General features: G+C 42.7%; 1 protein-coding gene across 1 annotated transcript in view; it reads left to right on the forward strand.

Annotated features, from left to right (window-relative positions):
* Positions 1–23,644, forward strand: part of PARP1 (poly(ADP-ribose) polymerase 1) — a 2,301,307-nt gene that overhangs the window by 1,995,889 nt on the left and 281,774 nt on the right. The window contains exon 24 of the mRNA XM_044060208.1: positions 4,896–4,957. Coding sequence (XP_043916143.1) covers positions 4,896–4,957 — 62 coding nt within the window. The remainder of the gene's footprint in view (positions 1–4,895; positions 4,958–23,644) is intronic.

Below are 23,644 nucleotides of genomic sequence, written 5' to 3' on the forward strand. Positions count from 1 at the left end.
GTGTATTCACTGTTGCAGTCCAGGTTACCCTCCCACCATCCCCCTTTCTTTTGCAGGGTCTTATCTGTACTTCTCTATTCTATACAGCCTATGTGGTGTATTTGCTTGTAGATGAAGGAAATTATTACCTTAGTGCATGCATGTTTATTGGCATAATTTTTAGCCTACCCCTTTGGGGGCACCTGACATCTGGGCAAGAAAAACTGAAGAAAATGGCATCGGCTGCATCTTTTATACCCCTGGAGCACTGACGTCAGGGAAGAGGCGACAGCAACCCACGCCGGACCAAGACTTTGGAATTCAGGCAGACTGCGGGTAGCCTGCCAGCAGGATATCCCAAGAGTAATGACTGCAACAGTGAATACACTCGAACATCTACATTTATGGTAGGTACACAACTGTACTTTCTCTCTCTTCTAAGTGTCAGGGCTATTCAACCTGTCCCAGCAGAAGAAAGGGGACAAGTTTTTTATTCAAGACTTTTCCTGTTACCCAGAAAAGGCAGCTCCTGGCATCCTATCCTCGACCTCTCTATTTTAAATGCCTTTTTGGTAATTCCAAAATTCAAAATGCTAACACTTCAACAACTGCTTCCTATGCTAGGCAAAGATGCCTGGTTGGCAACCTTAGACTTAAAGGAAGCTTACCTGCACATTCCAATAAGTGAATCTTGCAAGAAATACCTACGCTTCAGGGCAGGCTCCATGCACCATCAGTTCTCTGCACTTCCCTTTGGCTTATCTGCTGTGCCCATGATATTCACAAAGTGTCTAGCTCCAGCCATTGCATTTTGCAAGCAGAGAAATATTCAGATATACCCATACTTGGACGATTGTCTGATTCAGACAGAAAGCCAGCACTTGCTTTTAAAACATCTGGCATTCGTAAAGAAACTTCTAACGTCACTGGGGTACACCATAAACAAAATGAAATCTCACCTAGTACACTGCCAACAGATCGTATTCCTGGGAGCAAGCTTGAACACAACTTCCCAGATAGCTTTCCTCACTCCAGAGAAGCAAGTTTATTTGACAACCTACTTCAAACTACTGTCCTCAAAGACCCAGCTGTCTGCAAGGAAAATTCTACAAGCCCTGGGGTTCATGGCCTTTTGCATTCTACTAATTCCATATGCAAGACTGCATATGACGAAACTACAATGGTATCTAAAAAGCCTATGGTGTCAACATTCTCAGGACCTGGAGTCAATGATTCCTATCATTCCTTGTATAAAGACAGAGTTCCTTTGGTGGGCAGAGGCCTGCTACCACAACAAGGGGCTCCCTTTCACTTTACCCCCTGCCGTCCAAACCCTAACAGATGCATCAGACTATGCATGAGGGGCTCACTTGGCAGGGCAGTGCATTCAGGGCAAATGGAACCCAAGACAGATGCACCTGTATATCAACCAAATGAAATGTTAGCTGTACAGAATTCCTTGACAGCCTTCAAAGACCACATTCTTCCGGGACAATTATTGGTAAAGACAGCACCACAGTTATGTGGTACATAAGTAAGCAGGGGGGGGTACACATTCTTACCCTCTCTGCAGATTAGCCATGGCTCTGTGGAACACAGCCTTGAGCTACCAAGTGCACCTACAAGCTCAATTCCTGCCAGGAAAATTAAATACACTGGCAGACGGACTAAGCAGAAACCTCATGAACCCACATGAGTGGAAACTGGAAACAAGGATTTTCAGCATGTTGACAAGCAGATGGAGGAGCCCAGATGTAGACCTGTTTGCCTCTCCCCAGAACTACCAATTGGACAAATTTTGCTCAAGGACTCCCCACAAACAAGCTTGGAAAGTGGATGCTCTGTCCTTCAGTTGGAAAAAACAGTCTATGCCTTTCCCCCTCTACCTCTGCTCTCCAAAGTACTACTAAAAATCAAACAGGACAAACCAAGGATGATTTTGATTGCTCCGGACTGGCCGTGCCAACACTGGTGCCCCCTCCTGCGCAGTGTGTCACTGTTATCTCCATGGCACCTGCCTCAGACTCCTTACCTGCTGTCTCAGCTGGAGAACCAGATTCTGCACCCTCAGCTTCCAACACTGAACCTTGCAGCCTGGCTAATTGCTTAATCTCTCCTTTACCATCCCTCAGCAAACCTGTGATGGATATCATTTTAGAGGCAAGGAGGCCTAGTACTAGAAAATCTTATGCTGAAAAATGGAAAAGATTCTGTGCCTGGAACCAATCTCAAGGCATGAGCACAGCAGCATCCAATTTACCTCAGATTTTACAGTACTTAACTGAGATGCTTCACAAGGGCCTGTCTTTTTCCTCCATAACACAGAACCTTCCCTCTTCTCTCATCCACAGCTGAAGCAGTTCCTCAGAGGGGCAAAAATTTGAGACCACCCAGGAGAGCTCCAACCCCAGCCTGGGACCTTAACTTTGTCTTGGAGAAACTCACTGTACCTCCTTTCGAGCCAGCTGCTACTGCAGACGTAAAATTTCTTTCTTAGAAAACTGCTTTCCTTTTAGCAATCACGTCAGCTAGAAGGGTATCTGAATTACAGGCCCTTATGGCAGTGGAGTCTTTCATCATCTTTCATGCAGACAGGGTGTCACTCGGAACCAATCCATCCTTCATGCCCAAGGTGGTATCTAGTGTGGCTCTTAATCAGTCCATTCATTTGCCAACCTTCTTTCCAAATCCACAGAATAATGAGGAACGGATACTGCATTCCTTAGATGTGCACAGACCACTTAGATTCTACTTGGACAGGACTAAACCTCAAAGGAAATCTGAATAACTGCTGGTGACATTTGCTGCAGGGGCAGAGGGGAAGGCTATTTCAAAGCAAACCATTTCTAAATGCATAAGCCATTGCATTTATTTCTGCTATAAGCACCATGGAAAACCTATCCTCCAGGGGATCAGACCTCACTCCACCAGGGCTGCATCTACCTCTACAGCCTTTCTCAGAGGCGCCCCTACCAGGGACGTCCTAGAAGCTGCTACCTGGAGTTCTGTACATACTTTCACCAAACATTATCATTTGCCAATTTTCTCTAAATCCAGAGCTGGCTTTGCTACTGCAGTCTTGCGGGGCCTTATAGCTGGCGCTAATGCTATCTAAATTCCTCCTCCCAACCATCTCTTTGGGAATCTACCCAAATGTAATGACTGCAACAATGAAACATGAAGAACATAGTACAGTTGTGTACACTTACCAGAAATGTAGATGTTCAAGTGTATTCACTGTTGCAGTCCTTGTTGCCCTCCCTCCAGCTCCCTAACTTCTTTTGGCTATACCTCTACTTTCCTTTACTATGCTTAAAAGCCTTTTTGGTGTATTTGCTTTTTTGTTGGAGGTATATCTTTGTGCTTTTATGTTTAATTGCTTCCCATTAGGGGGCACCTGCCATCTGGGGAAATAAAAACTGATATAATGGCATCGGCTGCATGTTTTATACCCCTGACGACCTGACGTCATGGAAAAAGGGACAGCAACTGAGGCAGGACCCAAGACTTTGTTAATCAGGCCGATTGAGGGCAACCTGCAGGCAGATAACCCAAATGTAATGACTGCAACAGTGAATACACTCTAACATCTACATTTATGGTAAGTGTACACACCTGTACTTTCTGTCTTACAGATACGATGCACATATTGGGTTTCATGATCAGGATGTACTTATGATTCGTCTATTTCTGATATTTATAGTATACTCTGTTATTGTCTAGTGTTTTCACGGAGAATGGCAGTGTAAAGTCTTGAATTAAATGTCTTACCTCAGTATGAATGTGTCAGTGTACTCAAATCATTATCTATAGATCCATTGTCTTTCAACTTGGGCACAGAGTGATGAAGTCCTAACAGTGGCCCAGGTAGCTCTGGATAAGCTAGCAACTTCAGCACCAGAGGAGCCAATGAGGGATTTTAAAGGAATGAACACACTTATGTCTGCTCCCCTCTCTAAGGATGGGTAGGTGTGGGTGTAAAGGGGCACTTGTGACAATTTCCAATGGAGACTCTGAATAATTAATTAATAGGGGAGGTCAGCAAGTTACAGGATGGGCAGGGGTTTGAAGCATCATGGGAGAGGGAACCACTCTCCTTTAAAGTCCATGTGTATATCTATTCTAAATGGAAAGGCCTGTATGTTGAAAGGTTTGGATATTAAAACACATTCTCAGAAGGTGACCAGTATAATGGCCCAACTCCCTCATATTTCTCTGTGCAATGGGGATTCATGCTTCTGCTAAAACCAAGAGCTTCTTCATGTGAGAGGACCCTCCTAGGAAAGGGTCTTGCGAGGGTATCAACAGCAGTGTACAAAAAACACAGGAGGACAGAATCGTTGAGATAGGCAGGGATGCTTGCTGAAGTAAGCAGTGGTTGTGCTGTGAGAAATATGGGGGGGGGGACTTTCTAAAAGTCTTCTTTAGCCTACCATTAAGAGCATTTGCTGATCTCTCTCTGCCTTTTACTGGGTACAAAAAAAAAAGAACAATGGAGAGAGATGCATGACATGCTGCTTTTTATAACCAGGTTGTCTTCTAATAGCCACAGTACAAGAATGCAACCACATATCCAAAGGGGCATCTCTCCATTGATGAAAATCTTTGGCTGGAGTACATGCATGTGCCAGTGGTTTATTTCCAAATCATATATTTGATTTCTTGCAACAGTGATCCTTTTGATCGTATGTCTGCTTTTATAGTGAGTACATGGCGAGTTGTAATTTAAGAGTCTGTTAATGCAAGGTGTGGATTTAAATGTAGCAGTACTGGTCTAAATATGTGTGTTGCACTTTTACTACATTGCTGCTTACTAGGCGAGACATTTATACTGATTGTTTAACCACTTCATCGTATTTATCTTGGTAGATATTGTTTCTGTAGGATAATTTCACAAAATCTGTTGTTTTCTCTAGGTATGAGCTAAAGAGAGCATCACACATTACAAAGTTACCAAAGGGCAAACACAGTGTGAAAGGTAAGATGCCTCCAATACATAGTCATTTGTTGCTTGCAGAAAGTAATCAAAGAACAAGTCCTTTCAGTGTGTTCATAGCTTACAGCCCTCCCCAGTTGATACTTTTGATTCAGATAGTAAAAAAAAACACTTTATTGAACTTTTGTAATAGTGCTGAGGTAGCCCTTGACTAGAGTAATGCGGTTTATTTCAGTGAAATTACTGAGCCAGCAGCTAAAATATGGTTTATTTCAGTGAAATTGGAGAGCCCTTTAGCTAGTAGGTCCATTATAGTAACTTAAGTTTATTTCATTTTTTTCTTAATTGCCTTGATAATTATGTTTTTTTACTTTGTGGTAGTGTAGTTATTAGCTAAAAATGAGGGAAAATAACCTTGTTATATCCAGGTATATAAGAAAGTTAAAATAAGTTTTGTTATAGCCAGGATTTTGGCAAACTTTGCACGTGACACAGGCAATAGTCACTTAGGAACTGGTAGGCAACTGTAACAAATAGTGTGCTGCCACACAAATGATCACTGAAACTAAATTAAAAGAAGACTCCCTTTATGTACAGAAGTGCACACTCTTGCATAGTTTACCATTTCTGTGGCAGCACAACATGTGGTCATGTTCTTTTTTGAAGATATGTTTGGCAGCAATGACAGTTGGTGCTTTTGCACAGATTGGTAAATTTCACTATCTTTCAAAACGTGTGTATTACAAATAAATAGAAGTGGATGTCGTAATCACTTCTTGAGCATCTCTGTTAAAGGGAATTTGTTGACATCCATTTCTTTAATAGAGTAAACTTGCTATGATCAGAAGTCCAGCTGTAGATGTCTTGCCATATCACTGTTGCAGTATTCTTTACCTAAGGGATCTCCTGCCAAGGATAGCCCAGTGTCTGGCCAGTATACCAACGTCTTTAATACTTATAGGTATTGTACTTCACACGTGCTTTCCTTGCACTGCGTGGGGCATAAAGGTGACCTACAAACGCACACATTCAGAACTTCTTTGCTACCAGTCCAAATGCCATTATTGAATGTCCGTCTGAACACCCTTCTACTGTGCTGGTTGCCAAGCCATGTCTTCAGATAAGTGCCCTGTTGGGGTTTCCTTTCTTCTCTTTTTTTGTGGTTATGATGTTCATGTCATGCAGAAAGGGAAGATATCCACGTGGGAGGCAAATTCCACATAAAGACCGTCACAACCAGTGCCTGTTCTGTTTGGGTACTTCTCTCCGTCATGCACAGTGTTGTATCTGCCAGGAATTTGTGCCTAAAATCTTTTGTAGTCATCTCTTCATCCTTGTCCATGTACCTGAAGAACCGACATCTTAAGTTGTTAGCTCAAGGTGCTATGGCACAATCCTCCCATCCCAAGGGGCAGCCGTCTACCAAGAAGGACAAAAAAGTTAGGTCTGGTCTGGCTACTGTTAATCCTTCCTCAGACACCTCTTTCAAGGCTGGTGGAAGCCCAGAGATCCATTCAGTGGTTGCTTTGGATTCTTCTGCCATGACCCTTTTCGAGGCCAGCATGAATCCAACTTCTCAGCAGATTTATATGAAAAGGACCCAAAGGGAATTCCTCAGGACTTAGGGAGGAGATTCCAACTACCATTATTGAGTCATGCCAAGGTCTGACATTCCGAGGGTGTTTTGAGCAGGCATCCCACAGAAGAAGAAAAAAAAAACAAAAAACAAGGCACGTTTCCCCTGTTGTTAAGAATCCCTAATGGCAGGATTTCACTCGAGGTTTATTTAATGCTTTGATGGCCTTGAAGCCACTTCAAGGGTTCTCTGCTCCTGATCCTCCCTAGTCGTCTTCTCCATTCAAGAGACCTAGGGAATTGAGTTCTTCTGATGAGGACCTGGACTTGGGGGAAGAGTCTTTGGATTGCTCTTCCCAAATCCCTTCCCCCTTGGACTACAGTTCAAAGGAGAATTCCATAAACAGAGATTCCCCTCTGGTGAAGCTCTCATTTGGGGATACCGTGGAGTCTGCATGTCCTCCCTGCTGTCGAGCAAGTTTTATAGACATGTAGTAGGTGTGTGTGTGTGTATACATGTGCCTTCTGTGAAGGTTGGGCGCAAGGCTTATCAACTCGACACTGTAAAAACTCCACTATCAATCAATCTGCGGACCGATGATCCGCTGTGGCGACCAATAATGGGAGAAGATGAAAAACATTGCTTGTATTGCCTGCATGATGGATTATTTTAAGTGGGATTATTTTCAGGTCTCTGATTTTCAGAAAAGATGCTACGAGCTCCCACAGATGGTGTCTCCCAAACCATTTGCTGTTCTAACTGCTCTTCTGGATAGTTTCTGGGCAACTTCTGTAGCCTCTGACTCTCTAAAGTGCCTGAGGAATGCAAATTTTTAATAAATGCTCTTCTGCTGACTATTCTATCATATCAGTTTCCTCTGTCAAGCTATCTAAGTTATTTCCCTCTACCAAGCTGTTGCCTTCTGATAAGCATAGTGGGGCTCTGGAAAAGCTGGGCAAGAACGTTTACACTATTGCCACTTTATCCTTTAGAACCATCAACTACCAGACTAATATGATGAGGTATGTCTTGTCTCTCCTTTCTGTGGTTTCTGAACTTCCTCAGACGGGAAGGCTTTGGCCCTTTCCCTGCTGGCTCTACTTCTGAGGTTGTATGCCACTCAATCAAATGCAGCCAATAAGCAGATGATGCCTCTTCCAGGGCTCTTGCTCTTGATTCAGTTATGAGACATAGTCTTTGTCTTAAGCCTTGCTTGATGACATTAAGGCCAAACTTTTGGATGCTGCTTTGATTAATAAAATCCTTTTTGGATCTGCTGCTGAACTTTGCAAGTCTCACCAAGAAAAAAGCAAAGTAAGAATTATCCCTCTAAGTCTGCATTTGTTCATAGGCAATTTCACCCTCCTCCTAAGGGCAAGAAGGGTTCTAGATATGTGCCTTCTGCTAATTGTGCTCAGATTCCTGCCTCCCAGAAACCTGCTTTCCAGGACAAGCTGCCTTCTATTTGATAGTTTGGTTTCTCCTTCCCTCAGCCAGGTTCCTTTGCCCTTCCATCTGTCCCTGTCTGTTTCAAACTGGCTACAAGTCACTTCAGACTGTTGAGTTCTGTCCATTATCCATCAGGTATATTACATGGTTTGGAAGTGCCTTCTTTCCTTTTCAACAATTTCTTAGCTTCCTCGAGAACAGGTCTGTCATTTCTCAGAGGTTCCTCACTCTCTCTTGGTTCAGGGCCCCATTCAAACGGTGCCTCCTGCCAAGAGGGGAAGGAGTTTTCTACCAAGATGTTTTTGGTCCCACGAAAGGAGGGCAACTGGAGATCAATTGTGCTTCTGTCCAAAGTGAATATCTTCCTCGATTCATTTTGGACATTATCTCTGCATACATTTTCCCCTTTCTTCTACCCCAGGCCTTTCTGGTATATCTGGACCTCAAGGATGCATATCTTCACATCCCCATCTATCCCCTCTTCAGGAATTTTTTGTTTCGCTTTCTCTGCCTTGCATTTTCAGTTCTGTGCTTTGCCCTTCGGCCTCTCTACTGCCCTAAGGGTATTCAGCAAATGCCTGGCTGCTGGCATTGCTTTTTGCAGGGTCTGAGGTATTCAGTCTTGCAGGGCCTTATAGCTAGTCCTAATGCTATCTAAATTCCTCCTCCCACCCTTAGCTTTGGGAATCTACCCAAATGTGATGACTGCAACAGTGAAACATGAAGAACATAGTACAGATGTTCATCGTGTTACACTGCTGCAGTCATTACACTTGGTTATCCTGCCGTCAGGCGGTCCCGCAGCTGGCCTGAGTTCCAAAGTCTTGGTCCTGCATCGGTTGCTGTCGCTTCTTCCCTGACATCAGTGCGCCAGGGGTATATAAGATGCATCCGACACTATTCGGTCAGTCTTTCTTGCCGCACGGTGCCCGAAGCAGAAGCAGTTCGCAAGTGCCAGTCAGCCGACTTCGAATTTCAGATCCGAAGTCTTCAATAAAGCTAAGTACCCCGATGGGGAAACTTTTTTCTTGCCTCAGACCGATGTCAGAAAAAGTTAATAATTGTATTTCTTGTGGGAAGCAAATGCCTCGTAAGGACTTCCTGTATTCCATGCCTAGGCCCTGATCATGACGTCACTAATTGTCTGTTTTGTGCTAGATTTAACAAACGCACTATAAAAAGACGTTTTGATTTTGCTTTGCACTACTTTGGCCGAAGGTTCAATTACACAATGCCGTCGGATCAGCCGACGACCTCAATACCGAAAAAACGCAAAGACAAGGATAAAGACAGGCATCCGAGGTCCAAAACCGACAACGAAACCTCTTCTAGGCCAGTCGCCGGTTCTCAGTGAGGCGCTTTCGCAGCCCCTGACGCCCGCTACCTCAGAGCCACAGGCCGCTTCCGACTCCCACGTGGAGGCATCTTGAAACTAATCCCTCAGATGGGTCCGGAGCCCCTAGCAGGCATCGGCTTCTGTGGGTGTTTTCAGACCTTCACAGCTTACCATTAAAACAACAGCCAAGACAAAGGTACCATTAAAGACAAAGAAACAAGTACAGCATTCTCCTGGACAGTCCTCCATGCCTAAGAAACAGATGCTTAAAATGGCCGAAGACCTCATTACTCTAATCAGATGTTCCCATCCCCCTCCTGAGAAAAGGCCTAGGCAGGATACAGACTATGGCTCCTCTGATCAGGTTTCCATTTCTTCTGATTCCTCTTCAGACCAGGGATACTCTCCGCCCCCCTATGAGAACTCTGATGCTGAAGAATCTATCCCTTCAGCCTCTCCTCCTGAGGATTATTCTTTTGGGGAAACACACACCATGAGGGAGCATTTCCATTGGGAAAGCCAGGATTACTCAGAATCCAAGAAAAGGCTCAGGGATTTCCTCTTATTGCTTCAACACAGGCCCCTGGCTATTCTGCCTGTGCTAGATATTGTGGATGATGTGTTCTCTGAATCCAGTTAATCTCCTGACACTCTGCCCCCTGCTCCAGCCATGCCAGATGGGTATTAGAGCCCCTGATTCTCACAAGTTTCTTTACAAAAACCCTTCTGCTGATCCAGAAACTATTTCCCAGGGTCCAAAAGGAGTTAAGGCTTCCATTGCAAAAAAATCCAGTACCCTCTGACAGAGATTCCAGAGCTTTGGATAGATGGGGGAAGAAAGTATACACTTCTGCAACTTTAGCAGTAAGGGCTTTAAATTGCCAGTTTCACATGTTTGCCAACAATATTTAATGGCTCAGTTAAAACAGAAAATGCTTGCAAGCACAGAAGCTCCTGATTGTAAAGAAATGCAGGATTTATTGCATGCAGTTGAACATGTGGGAAAACATACTCTGCAATGTGGTTTTGATTCTTTAGAGGCCTCTTATAAAGCCGCAGTTACAGGTTCTGTGATTCGAAGACATGCTTGGTTAAAAGAACAAAGTTTACCTGATCATGTTAAGGCAAAATTATTGGATGCTCCTTTACAGCATGATACTTTGTTTGGTGTTAAAGAAAATTGAGGATAAAGCTAAATCTATGCAAACAGTCCAGGATTTCTTACAGGTACAGCCACTTCGGTTTAGCAGAAATTGGCCAACAAAGAATTGGTCCCTTCCAGTATCAGACAGGCCACAGAGAGGCAGATACAGATGCCCAAGAGGCAGATCTCAACCCCAAGGCTCCAACAGACAACAACAGTGGGGGCACCTCAACCCCAAAAGGTGGTGAGGACAAGTCTCAACCTTACAGGAAACAGTCACAATGACTTTCTCCTTCGTACGCCAAGCACGTCCCTTTTGGAAGCCCCTTTAGGGGGAAAACTAGCACTTTTTTCTCAAAACTGGCAAACAATCACCCAAGACAAATGGGTCCTGAATATTGTGTCTCAAGGTTACAGATTCCACTTTCATACTTTACCAAGGCTAAAAGGAATGCCAGACCTGCCACAAAAGCAATGGGCAGAGACTCAAAAACAAATTTCAGCCCTCATGGACATGCGAGCTATTCAAAAAGTACCACAACAGGAACAAGGACAAGGATTTTACTCGAGACTTCCTGGTCCCCAGAAAGGACAAGGGCTGGAGGCCCATACTAGACCTTTCAATTCTGAATACTTACCTGGATATTCCAAAATTCAAAATGTTGACATTACAGCAGCTTCTACCCATGCTGGGCAAGAAGGCTTGGCTTGAAAGTCTGGACCTCAAAGAGGCATACCTGCATGTCCCTATCAGACAAAATTGCAGAAGATACCTCCGATTCAAAGCTGGTACAATGCGCTACCAATTCTCTGCACTGCCCTTTGGCTTATCTACTGCGCCCAGGGTCTTCACAAAGTGCCTGGCACCAGTAATTGCATTTTGCAGACAAAAAGGAATTCAAATATATCCATACCTGGACGACTGCCTCATTCAAGCAGAGACAAAGGACATTCTTCTACAGCATCTGGTGTTTGTAAAAAGGTTGCTAATTTCTCTAGGGTACACAGTAAACGAAAAGAAGTCAAAACTAGTGCCCTCGCAACAGATTATATTCCTGGGTGCCAGCTTAAATACAGCGGCCCGGATGGCTTACCTCACGCCAGACAAACAAGTTCAACTAACTTAATACTTTCAACTGCTGGCAAGAAAGTCCCATCTCCCTGCAAGAAAAATTCTGCAGGCCCTGGGATTCATGGCATCCTGCATACTACTAATACCATATGCCAGACGGCCACTTCAACAGCCTTTCTCAGAGAAATACCTACCAAGGAAATTTTGGAGGCTGCAACTTGGAGTTTAGTGCACACCTTTACCAAGCAATTACCACCTGCTTCTTTACTCTAAATCCAGAGCAGGATTTGCCACTGCAGTTCTGCAGGGCCTCATAGCCAATCGTAACTCTTTATAGACCAGCCACCCAACCTCAGCTTTGGGATTTTACCCAAGTGTAATGACTGCAGCAGTGTAACACGATGAACATAGTACAGTTTTGTACCTACCATAAATGTCCATCCCTCCATCCCTCTGAACTAGCTGGACTTATTTTTATTGTATATTTTGATTAGCAATATGTATTGGGGGCACTTGACATCTGATGCATCTTATATACCTGACATGGCAGGATAAGAACACTCGAACATCTACATTTATGGTAGGTACAAAACTGTACTTTGTGTAGTGTATTCACTGTTGCAGTCCTGGTTACCCTCCTCCAGCCCCCTGTCTTCTTTTGGCTATGTGTCCATTCTCCTTTACTATGCTTAAAAGCTTTTTGGTGTATTTGTTTTTTTGTTGGAGGTATAACCTTGCATATATATATTTAATTGCTTCCCATTAGGGGGGCACCTGACATCTGGGGCAAGAAAAACTGATGTAATGGTGTCGGCTGCATGCTTTATACCCCTGACTACCTGACGTCATGGAAGATGAGACAGCAACCGACGCAGGACCCAAGACTTTGATAATCAGGTTGACTGAGGGCTACTGCAAGCAGATAACCCAAATGTGATGACTGCAACAGTGAATACACTCGAACATCTACATTTATGGTAAGTGTACACAACTGTACTTTCTTCAGGTCTTTGATCTAGCTATCCAATATCAAATGACTCTTCAGGTAATTTGCATTCCTGCAGAGCACAGTTTGTTGGCAGACTGCTTCAGCAGGTCCAGCACACAAGCTCACAAATGGATGCTTCACAGAGATGTGTTCCTGGGCATTGTCCATTGGTGGGGGTGTTCCTAAGGTAGATCTTTTTGCCTCCCCTCTGAAAGACATCTTCCTCTATTCTGTCCGAGATTCCCAAGTCCTCTGGCTTGGAAAGTGGATACCCCATCTTTTCCTTCGAAGGGGATGTTTCTATATATCTTTCTCTTCTTACTCTGTTACCAGGAGTTCTGCACTAGATCAGGCAGGACTCTCCCAATTCTTGACGGTGACTCCCTTTTGGCCCAGTCAGCATTGGTACCCCTTTATTTCTCACTTGGCCAGTGGCAGTCATCACAAATTACTTCACCTGTTGGATCTTTTCACACACGACAAAGGGTCTGTCATCCATCCTCACTTACCCACTCTTCAAATGACACTGTGGTATTAGGGTTTTGATTCCTTTTAGGTACCTCTTTTCTGAGGATATGCTTTAGGTTCTGCAGGAGGTTAAGAAACCCACTACCAAGGAATCGTACATGTCCCTATGGTAGCAATTTTCTATCTGGTTGTGCGTATGCCATCAGCATGCCCCATATCTTTGGAGTTTCCTGTTCTCTCCCTTATTTGTGGGATCTGCTACATGCTGGGTTGGGACATATTGTTCAGTTAACACTCATCTGTCAGTAATTTCTGCTTGTCTGCCCTTGTCTTCTAGATTAATTTCTTAAAGGCATCCCTCATATCAGACCTCGCAAGAAGCCTTTTCCACCTTCCTGAGACCTCAATTTTGTACTTGAAAAATTGACACCATCTCCTGTTTAACTTGCTTCTTCATCTTCCGTACAATATTGCATATGGAACATTGTTCTTCTTTTGGCCCACACTTCAACCAAGAAGGTGTCTGAACTTCAGGCTGTTATGGCTTTTCTTCCTTTTAGTTTTCCGCAGAGACAGAGTATCTCTTCGTAATAATACTTTTACACCCAATGTGGTCAATGTATTCATATTCCTTCCTTTTTTCCTTCTCTGCAGTCCGCCAGTGAAAAGGTTCTTCACACCTTGGATTTGCATAGACCGCTCAGATTAGTTGTATTAAACTAAAGTTATCTGCAAATCTGAGCAGGTTTTTGTTTCTTTTCATCTCAAGACTTTTGGTTTGGCTGTTTCTAAGCAAACCATCTTTCTCCTGCATTTCCAAGACCTTTTTTTTTTTAGTTATTCTTTTCATGGAAAATGTATTTCCTCATCAGTGTAGATGCATTCTGCTAGGCATTGCCTCCTCCAGTGCTTTTTTTTCAAGGGCCTGTGTACTAGTTCTATCCTTGAGGTTGCTACTTAGTCCTCTGTTCATGTTTTCACTAGGTATTATTTTCAGGGCCAGGGTAGGCTTTGCCAAAGTTATTCCCCTTAGGTTTGCAGAGGGTCTTCTGTGCCTTCCTTCTCCCAGGCTTCCTGTTGAGCTCTTGTACTCTTCTTTAGGTAAAGAATGCTACAACAGTGACATGGAAGGACATAGTACAGTTGTGTAAAATCTTACAGTAACAGTAGATGTCCTTCTCTTCACTGTTGCAGTATTCACTGCCTCTCTTAGCTCTTGCCCTGTAGTTTCTTACCCTTCTGACTGAGGAATCCTCCATCTTTTTTCCCCCGTTTTCTTCTGGATGCACATGTTTCCCTAGTCTATAAGGGCATTCTGTTCCTCCTGGCGCTTTTTCAGTTCTGTGTGTGTATCCTAATGTCACCTTTTTTCCTTGTGCCATATGCGGTGACCATACATATGATGTATAGTGCTATAAGTACTGAAGGCTTTGGTATACTGGCAGGATGTTGGGCTATCCTTGGCAGGAGATCCCTTGGGTAAAGAATACCACAATAGTGAAGTGGACAATCTACTATTATGGTAAGGTTTTATACAACTGTACTTTATCTAAGTTACCTTTACCATTATTGTTTATAATGCATGATAGAATAACTGCAATTTTTTTAAGTAGTAGCAGCTTCTGCTTCCTTCATCTTTACAGGGTTCTTTTTGTTGTATGTTTCCCGAATAAGAGGTTCTGAATGGGGGAGCACAGTTCCCAAATAATTCTCTATCATACATTTTGATAAATATTTAGTAACCTTTTAATCTGATAAGAACATATCCTGTACATTGGGTTTGTCCTCTCCACCGGTCAGAATTTGGCACCTTTTTCAGAAATTCTAGTGTTCAGGGACAAAAGCACACCCTTAATTGACATCACATGTTGACTTGTCATAAGTATCCTTTATCCGTGTCTCCTATCAGTTCTTTTCTGTTTGCACCACTTGTATTTCTCATCTACCTGTCACCTGTGGAACAAATCCTGCATTCACATTCCCCTTGCATTATATTCAGATGTGGAAGAGTTCCAAATTCAAGAGGAATGGCTGAAAGGCAGAGGTGCAGAATTCCTCTCACTGTTGAGTGGGGCGCATTCCATTGTCTTCAAGACATACTTCTCTGCTCATTCCTGAATCTGTCAAGCCTAGATAATGAAGAGCCATCCCATTGAGTCATCTGATTATGACTTGGGAATACTCAGGACTGAGACTTTGAGTTATGGGACTTCTTTCAGTCCAGCTGAGCTGGTCAGCTGTAGTAAAGCAGAACCATGGGGTGGAGCCCACACAAGGGTCTAAGAACTGGAAGTGAGAGAGCAGCTTTTTGGCTATTGGTGGGAGCTAAAGAGACAGGTATAGAGTTGCATCCTTGGAAGCTTCTGTCCAGTATCAGTGTAAGAACTGCTGATTGGGAGTGTTTTTGTCAGAACATGTATTTACTCATTGTCCAACTTCTGCTTGGTAGTGTCAGGCCTACCACAGTCCATTATGTACCATCTGTGAGACAGGGTGGCTAGTGAAAGGGGGTTACATCTGGAATGAATGTATGCTTCTCTGCCACACTGGAATTTTAGAGCTCATCTCAACTGTCCAGACTCAGTTTGTCCAGACTCAGTTTGCTCCTAGACACGTACCTTGTGCTGGATTATGGCTGTCTCAGACCTACCACAGTCTGTCCTCTCCCATCTGTGTGACAGGGTAGCTAGTGAAAGGGGGTACATCTGGCAAGAATGTGTGTGCTGGTCTGCCACGTTGGGATTTAGAGCTCATCCTAGCTGTCCAATCTGTTCTGGCAGCACTCAAGGCTCTTCCTGAGTCTGAAATCAGGGAAGGTCTTGTCCTGACCAGTGTATTTGGATGTATGTATACCTTAAATGATTCTTTTCGTCTGTAGTGAAGGCTTTGGGTAAAAATGGCAGGTGACTATGTGTTTAAAGCATATGGCATGGCTGTAAGTGTCCGTCTGCCCTCCCCCCACCCCACCCCCAGCAGATGGACTTGCTGTCCAGCAGAAGTAGGATTTTTCTGACAAAGGTTGCAGTTTATACTCCAAGCCTTTTTTGGTTTCTGCCACAATACACACACACAAATGCTGATTTGGATTTCTTTCTTTCAAGAGAGAATTTCTCAGGTGTTGTGGATTGCCTCAAATCTTGAGCTGGAAATGCCACATTAAAGGTACTTGGTGGATTTCCCTTTGTGATCTTGGCTGTCTTGGGTTGTGAGTCTGAGCTTTGGTGACATTACAGTTTTGTCTCACCAATAACACATATCCTTGTCAGAATTCAGATTAGGACACACTGACTTCGTCTCATGTTTTGAGGTAGTCTCTCCTTTCTTTTGTTGTACCTTTCTTCCGAGATGGAACTGGAATACATCCAGACTTTCAGCTGCTATGAAGTGAAGACTACCTTTTTTTTTCCCTTGGGAAAGAGAGCCTTTCCCTGCTGGACAATGACAACTTGGTAGTTCTACCCTCTTAATATGGGAAGGTATTTCTGAAACATGATCTCCCCAGTTGTTTTGGAGCGATCTGTGTTGATTCATCAAGGACATCTGATTGGGCTAATCCTCTGGGAAGGCATACCTTTGTGTGCTTCTTCAGTCTTCAGTGCCTTTACAGAGGTTTGGTTTCTGGTGCCAAAACCTGGAAAGAGATCAGCTGTGTCCCTTCTGTGCCCCCTGATTTTTGAGTAGTGGTAATGATTTTCTTTGCCTAGGACCTGGCGTTTTGCATTCACATCCTGATGTTCTTTGCAGGACGAAGGGCAAGTACTTGTGCATCATGTTCCTGACTTAGTTTGATGTTCTCATTTTAGCAGCTCTTAAGTCTATTGTTCTACTTCAGTAATGTAGTTTAGTTGTCCTTGACCCCCTGTAGAGGGAAAGTGGACCTGGTTGGGGTTGCCCTTTTGTGTTCCTTGTGGGGTGATGACTTTGTTGCTTTTAGTATTTGAGTAAGACCCATTCTCCCAGTTCCCAGTGCCACAGGCATGAGTCAGAAACTGCTAACCGCTTTCAGCTTCTTTGGGGATAGAGCACTAGTTGTTGCCAGTATGGGTGGCTCGCTGTTGGCATTTCAGATTTTCTCATTACTTTCTACTGGCTTGTAATTCCATTTTGAGAACCAAGCAGATCTTGGTTGTCAGGTGTTGTTGGAGTCTGCAGCTTCCACATTTCAGGTATTTTTCTGCAGTAGTTGTACTTCTAGCTATGTTTTCTCCATTGTTCAGTCTTCTTACCGGTTCTGGTGTGGTTGTCATACTCTTTCCATCCTGGTGACTTCAGTGGTTAGATTTTAGCCAAAGTGTAGGACTCATAATTAGGGGGTTCTTGATGATCTGTGTAGCACAAACATATCTTACTGTATCAGTTATCTATGAAGAAGGTCACCTTTGATAAGTTAAAGATAGTTTTTTCTCTCTGTGTGGATACTGTTCCTGCAGCTTGTCTTACTGTTGGATTCCCTGCAGTTTGGGCAGATATGTAATTGCAAATAGCTTAGTAGTAGGAGGAGTGCCCAATCCTCATTCTTGTTCATTTGCATTATATTAAAATCCGTAAATGTCTTATTATGGCAGGAACTCCAAGGCTTAGAAACACTTGTAGAAACTCCACTTTATTCACCAAATGACAGAAAATAAAGCAGATTGGCAACAGGTTTAAGCGCTTTCATCTCTAAGTGAGACTTCATCAGAAACAGTGCTTTAAAACCAAAGACTCATTTAAATAACCACTCTAATTAAACAATTAATGATGTCACCATGACATTGTTATAAAAATGCTTTTCTTAAAGATGTACACATTTGATCCTGGTTCCACAATGAATTACACAATGTTAAAAATATTTTTTAAAAACGGTACTCATCTAAAAATTTGCATTATATTGTTTATTAGTAGCAAGGAGGCAAACCTGCAGATAGTGGGATGTGGTCTTGCTTATGTGTCCATTATATGACATTGTGATATATTTCATTTTGTATGCACTTCTGTCTTTGAAAATGTGGGGGAAAAGGCTGATTGGTTCTGCAGCTAGATTTATTCTTGCCATCAATCAGTGAGGATCCTTTTCATAGATCATTTAACATAGTAAGATCTTATTTTAGAAATGTTTTGCCTCTTTTTCCAGTTGAACTTTTTTATTGTGAGTTTATCTTAATAAAGATCATAGCTGTGATACATGTGTACTCATAATATATTTTTCCATATATTCTTGTACAATAGGCATAGAAGACCTGAGACAAGGTTATTTCTAGTTCAAGAAACTTGAATTGTGATGGATGAAAGGAAGGAACACCCCATTTTTTTGTATTTTGATGAAAGCAAAAAAAATCCTGCCTAATTTCCCAGCACAGGTTTGCTTCCTGTATGCTAGTAAAAACCTGTTTCCCTTCTGCTGCTATGTGTTAAGACTTTTTTTTACCAGCGTAGATATGAGTAATTATACTGTGGATTGGCCTAAACCCATGCTGGTCTTTCGGAAGGGTGGCGTATTTGCTGATATGGTTTAGGAACCGATAATTTTCTAGTAAATTTGGTGGAAGATTCATGCTGATTGTAGTTTAAAAGATAGTATTTGTCAAGCTGACTTTATGAAGAGGAATTTTGTGGACGTGCCCCCAGCTGCATGAAGTAATAGCTGTGGTTTTTGTTGAGTTAGATGCATGTGAGGACACCTTGCTGTGCAGGGGCTTACCATTTTTAAGAATTTCTGTTGCAGGGTTTGAGAGACATAGTTTTGGAGGTGTATTGCTATTTTTGGGTGCTATGGCTCTGAATTAAAAGGGCAGGTTTCACAACAGCTCCTGCTGGGTGAGTAAGAGAGAAGGAAGTGGTATTTTGAAAAAGGTGGGGATAGTTGTGGATGTAATGGATTAAATGCCGGCATCCTGAAAGATGAAGCTCTAAGTGAATTTAAAGCGTTGATGCATAATGGGCTCCTTTAAGTTTTTTTTTTTTTGTTGTTAGCATGGTTAACTGAATCATACTGATCTTAGTTTGCATTCTGTTCATGTTTTTTTAATTACATGGCGTAGGACTAGCATAATTTTTTGTTGGCTGTGGTTATATTATCAAAATTTTAGACCATATGATTGTTTTTTTGGTTGATAATAGTCTGTGTATGTTTCTGAATGGATTTCGATATTCAACTCCTAATTTTTCAGTTCAGCACAGACTACACAGACCTCCAGTTTCTCCCCAATCCCATTATGCTCCAAGCTACCTCAGTGTATCCAAATATGTGTTGCCCCTTTTGCCATTACATCAGAGGTTCAGACGGTCCTAGACTCTGTTTAAAAAAAAAGTTGGGTTTTGGTGGTTTGGGCCCTCCACAGCTTAGTGCGATTAGAAACAGTTTCCTTCACATTTTTTTTGCCTTGTGTCAAATCTTTTTAACTTGCTTCTCAGAAAGTGACTTTGTCATCTTCCCTATCAAATATGCAACTGTTCTCTGTTCTTTCTGAACTCCAATATTTTTTTTTGTGTGTGTGGTTAATGTAAAATTTTGTTAGAATGATTCTGTTTGGTGAATTTTTTATGTTTGTTGTGAATACGTTTGAATAGGATTGTTTTGGGGTATAGTACAGTTTTGTAATATTTAGGGTAATCATGTTGCATTGTGGCCATGGATGCTCACTCAGGTTTCAAAAAGTGTGAATAAAAAAATCACACTTGTTGATCACCATTTATTCTGTTTGATTTGCCTGGGTACTGAACACCTAAAACAAGACTTCAAAATCTGCAAAATATTTGAACAATGAAGTGCTAAAAGATAGATAAAAGCCTTTTCAAATGAACTTAATGTAAGGAGGGGGAAAAGGTCATTGTCCTGGTTCCTAGTTTTCTGAATCCTGTAGAGATGGACAAGTCATGTAAAAGGGAAAGAGGACTCTTCCAAGGCTGAATCCTTTTAGGAAGCATCTCCACTTCTTGCCAAACAAAGGGTGATCAAGCTGTAACAGTGATGGACCCACAAACCCAGTGATCTGAATAAAAGAAGGCAAGGTGCAACGCCTGACACCACCAGTGCAGTTTGAATTGCTGTACCTTCAGCTGAGAAAGCCAGGTATAATATTCGTAGGCAGTATTATGTCTGTTTTCAGACATGGGTAGGCGTATCTCACCCAGACCTCCTTCACTTAAATCCTTTTTTATAGGAGCATAGGTGTTTACTAGGCTAATGTCCACAAGGGCCTTTTTAAGCCTAGCCATGCATCCCAAATCTTTGACAAGTACTGATGTCCTTGATAAGTGTAAGCATGGGCCTGAGAGATTGACCATTTACAAGTTACCTGTGTCCATTAGAGACATAGGTGCCAAACCAGGGATAAATTTCTGATTTCCCATCCAATTGTCCAAGTTGCACTTGAATTGAATTAGGGAGAAACTCTGCTTCACATGGATGGGGAGTGTGTTCCGTAGACAGTGTAGTCTCTGGAATACACACCTATCACTCCAGCAGGTCCTGGTTTAAGTCTTTAGAACGGGTAATTCTGGTGCTGTTTGTTTTGTGGATATGCAGGAGGTCCATCATTTTGTGGATATGCAGGAGGTCCATCAAAGAGGAGTCTGACACAGCCCTTTATGCCAGGCTTACATCTCCCTTTAAAAGCCTGTAGGAGATCGAATATAGAGATAGAACCTTGAGGCAGACTGCATAGGACATTTTACATTTATTGACATTTTACTTGCACCTTGCATTCTTTTAGTGAGGAACCTCTGTGGACATTCCAATTGGACATACCAAAGGGGACATTGTACTCCGTGATAGGTCTCATGAATGCCGATTACAGTAGGACCAAGACTTTCTTGGACTTGGATGCCATAACTTTGTTTATAAGTTGCACAACATAGAATGATTTCCTCACATGATGGTCAAAGGCTAGATTATTATCCATGTGTGTCTCTAAGTTCCTGACTACTGTGTAAACTCGTGTCTATATTATAAGCCTGAAACCCGTAATATGCAAACACCAAAAGAGCGACACATAAATGTCGATCTACAAAAAGAGCGAAGGATGGAAATACCGAGATGCACAGCGCTGAATACATTCCTGGAAGCAACAGTGCCATACATGTAAGTAAACCCAATGTAAAAAAAACACAACATAAAACACTTTTCATTAATGTTTTTGCATGGGGGGCAAGCCCCCTTGCACCCCCCACACCCCCCCCTACTTATATATAACAACTCCGAGACCGCTCTACAGTGGGGAAAAGGATATATTTCCTCATCCCCACAGTCACCCTGATGGCCAGGGAAGTATGTTCAGCATTGTCTTTCAGCGTTTCCGTCCTTCATTCATTTTGTAGATCGACGTTTATGTGTTGATCATATCAGGTTCGTCTTTCGTCAGTCTAATATAGGCCCAGTAAACTCTAAGGGGTGTGTTGTCAATGTGATAGTTACCAGGGATGGATGACTTCCAAAAGGCTACTATTATGCATTTCTTGCATTTAGTGTTAGTCCATGACTCTGACACCAGTTTTGTCTGTGTCAGCCCCTCCTGGAGAATAGTTGTCAGTGTGAGATTCAGTGACCGCTCCTAATTTTGCAATCAGTTTAGTCAGCCAGAGACCACTGACATTGGCTTTGACTTCTGAGAAGTAAATTCCAAAAAGGAATGGTCCACGGACTGATCTTTGAGGGGCTTCACTTGTGTCTGGCCATTTTGTAGAGGTGGACTCCCCAATTATAACTTCCTGGGTCCTGTCTCTGAACCAGTTGGCTGTCCACCGGGTGACATACCAGTTTGTACCTAACCTCTCGAGTTTGTCAACAATGCCCGAGTGGGGTATTGTGTCAAATGCCTTGGCCAGGTCAAGGTAGGCAGTGTGAACGATTTTGCTCTCATCCATTTCTTTGGTGGCTTTCTCAAAGAAGTCCACCAGGTTGAATAGGTATGATCTGCCATGTAACCAAATTGGGTTGGGTCCAGTGTCTGAAGGTTTGCTATATCTCTGATCATCTTCATAATTCTTTCCATGTCTGTTTCACCCCAGAGTTGCCAAACTCTGTGGACGTTGATTATAACTCAGTAAGTGTAGACTAGGATAGATCTGGTTCATTCTGTGTACTGTTCAGAGGATAAGGAATCCTTCTTGCTTCATGGACTTTTTTCCTCCTCCTAGTCTCCAGTTTAGGCAGTGATAGGAGTGAGGTAAGTTGAATTCCCAATAATGTCTTATGTCATCATCACTCCAAGCTTCTGCCTCTGTAGCTGTCAGCATCGAGGAAGTGCACTGATTCCCTTCATTGCCAGTTTCACCAGTGGCATAGGTTCTGTCATTGCCAATTCCAGTGGCTGTATTTCCTTTTGGTGCCAAGGCTCCATGCTGCTAGCCCTAGATTATCATCAGTACTGATGCCCTTGTTGCTGTTCCATATCTAGATGTCATCAGCTTTTGAGTCCTTGGTGTTAGGCAGACTGGAATCGACTAGGTCATTTGCAGAAAACTTTAGTGTCAAGGGGGGCTTCTAGTGCCAGCGATGGCACTGCCTTTATTGCCAGTGACACCTTCAGCCTAAATGCTGAGCATACTAGGGTATTGGACAACAGCCCTACACTGGTGTATCCTCAGGTGCAAGTACAAAAGGGCCCTGTCAGCATAGCACCTTATACTTACAGCTTGCGTGTATATGCCCTTGAGGTGTCCATCCCTTCCTGTCAGGATAGAAGTTCAGATAGACAATAGCAGGCTCTCTTCCACAGCTCTGAGTCAGCTTAACTTTCCTGTTCCAACTAGGTGTGCCCCCCATCAAGTAAATGAGGGAATCATAAGTGCAAGAGGAGGCACATTGCTTACTTGAGGGAATTGCCAACCTCAGACATTGAAGACTGAGGTAACACATATTTTTCTGCATCTCTGCTTTTCTCTCTCCAGTGCCCCCAATGTTGAGGAGGCTTTGGAGATGATAGGAGAGAAAAGAGGTTTGACACAAGACCTCTTGTCCTTGATCAACAGGATCTTGCAGAAGGTCTTTTGGGTGCTTTCTTCTTCTCTCCTGGGTGTTGCCTCTGGCTGACAAGATGTTAGGTCTAATACTTGTAAGATGGCTGCACACTGATCTGCAGCTTAATTTCAGTTCTCCCAATATGATAAAAGAAACTGAGAAATAATACCTAGTGTTACTGTCAGCTTGAGTAAAATTCAGTTGCTGGCTAGCAAATACACTGCCTGGATGCCAGCAAGAAAGAAATTTAGAGAAACTGACAGTTAACTACAAAAAGTAAAGAAAATACTGACTGAAGAATCTTGTAGGTGTGCAGCAAAAGGCAGTTCAACTTTGGTACAAGAGATGTCTCCCAGTAATTTAGAGGGAAAAAATTAAATGTACTTTGAGGCGATTAAAATAAATGAAACATTGAAGGAGTATATCGACTCAAATAAAAAGCTGGAAAAAATAGCTTTAGCGAGCGATTCAGATGAGTTGATAAAACTGGAAAAAGTCAAAGGCTGAAATGGAGAAAAGGCTGTCAGGGTAGGAGACTTTTCATGAAGAGAGTTAAAAGATAAAGCACACACAGAAAACCTGAGATTTTGTATTGTACCAGAGAAACTGGAAGGAATGGACTGTGTTAATTTCGTGAACGCATAGATAAGCAACTGGACTGGTATCCACAACATAATTTAATTGAGAGGGCATGTCAAGTGTTTGCTGCAAACCTGGCCATGAGAAAGCAGCCAAGACCTGTATTAGTGAAGATAA

This window comes from Protopterus annectens, chromosome 1.part2, assembly GCF_019279795.1.
Source record: "Protopterus annectens isolate FY-2018-M chromosome 1.part2, PAN1.0, whole genome shotgun sequence".
Classification (NCBI taxonomy): domain Eukaryota; kingdom Metazoa; phylum Chordata; order Ceratodontiformes; family Protopteridae; genus Protopterus; species Protopterus annectens.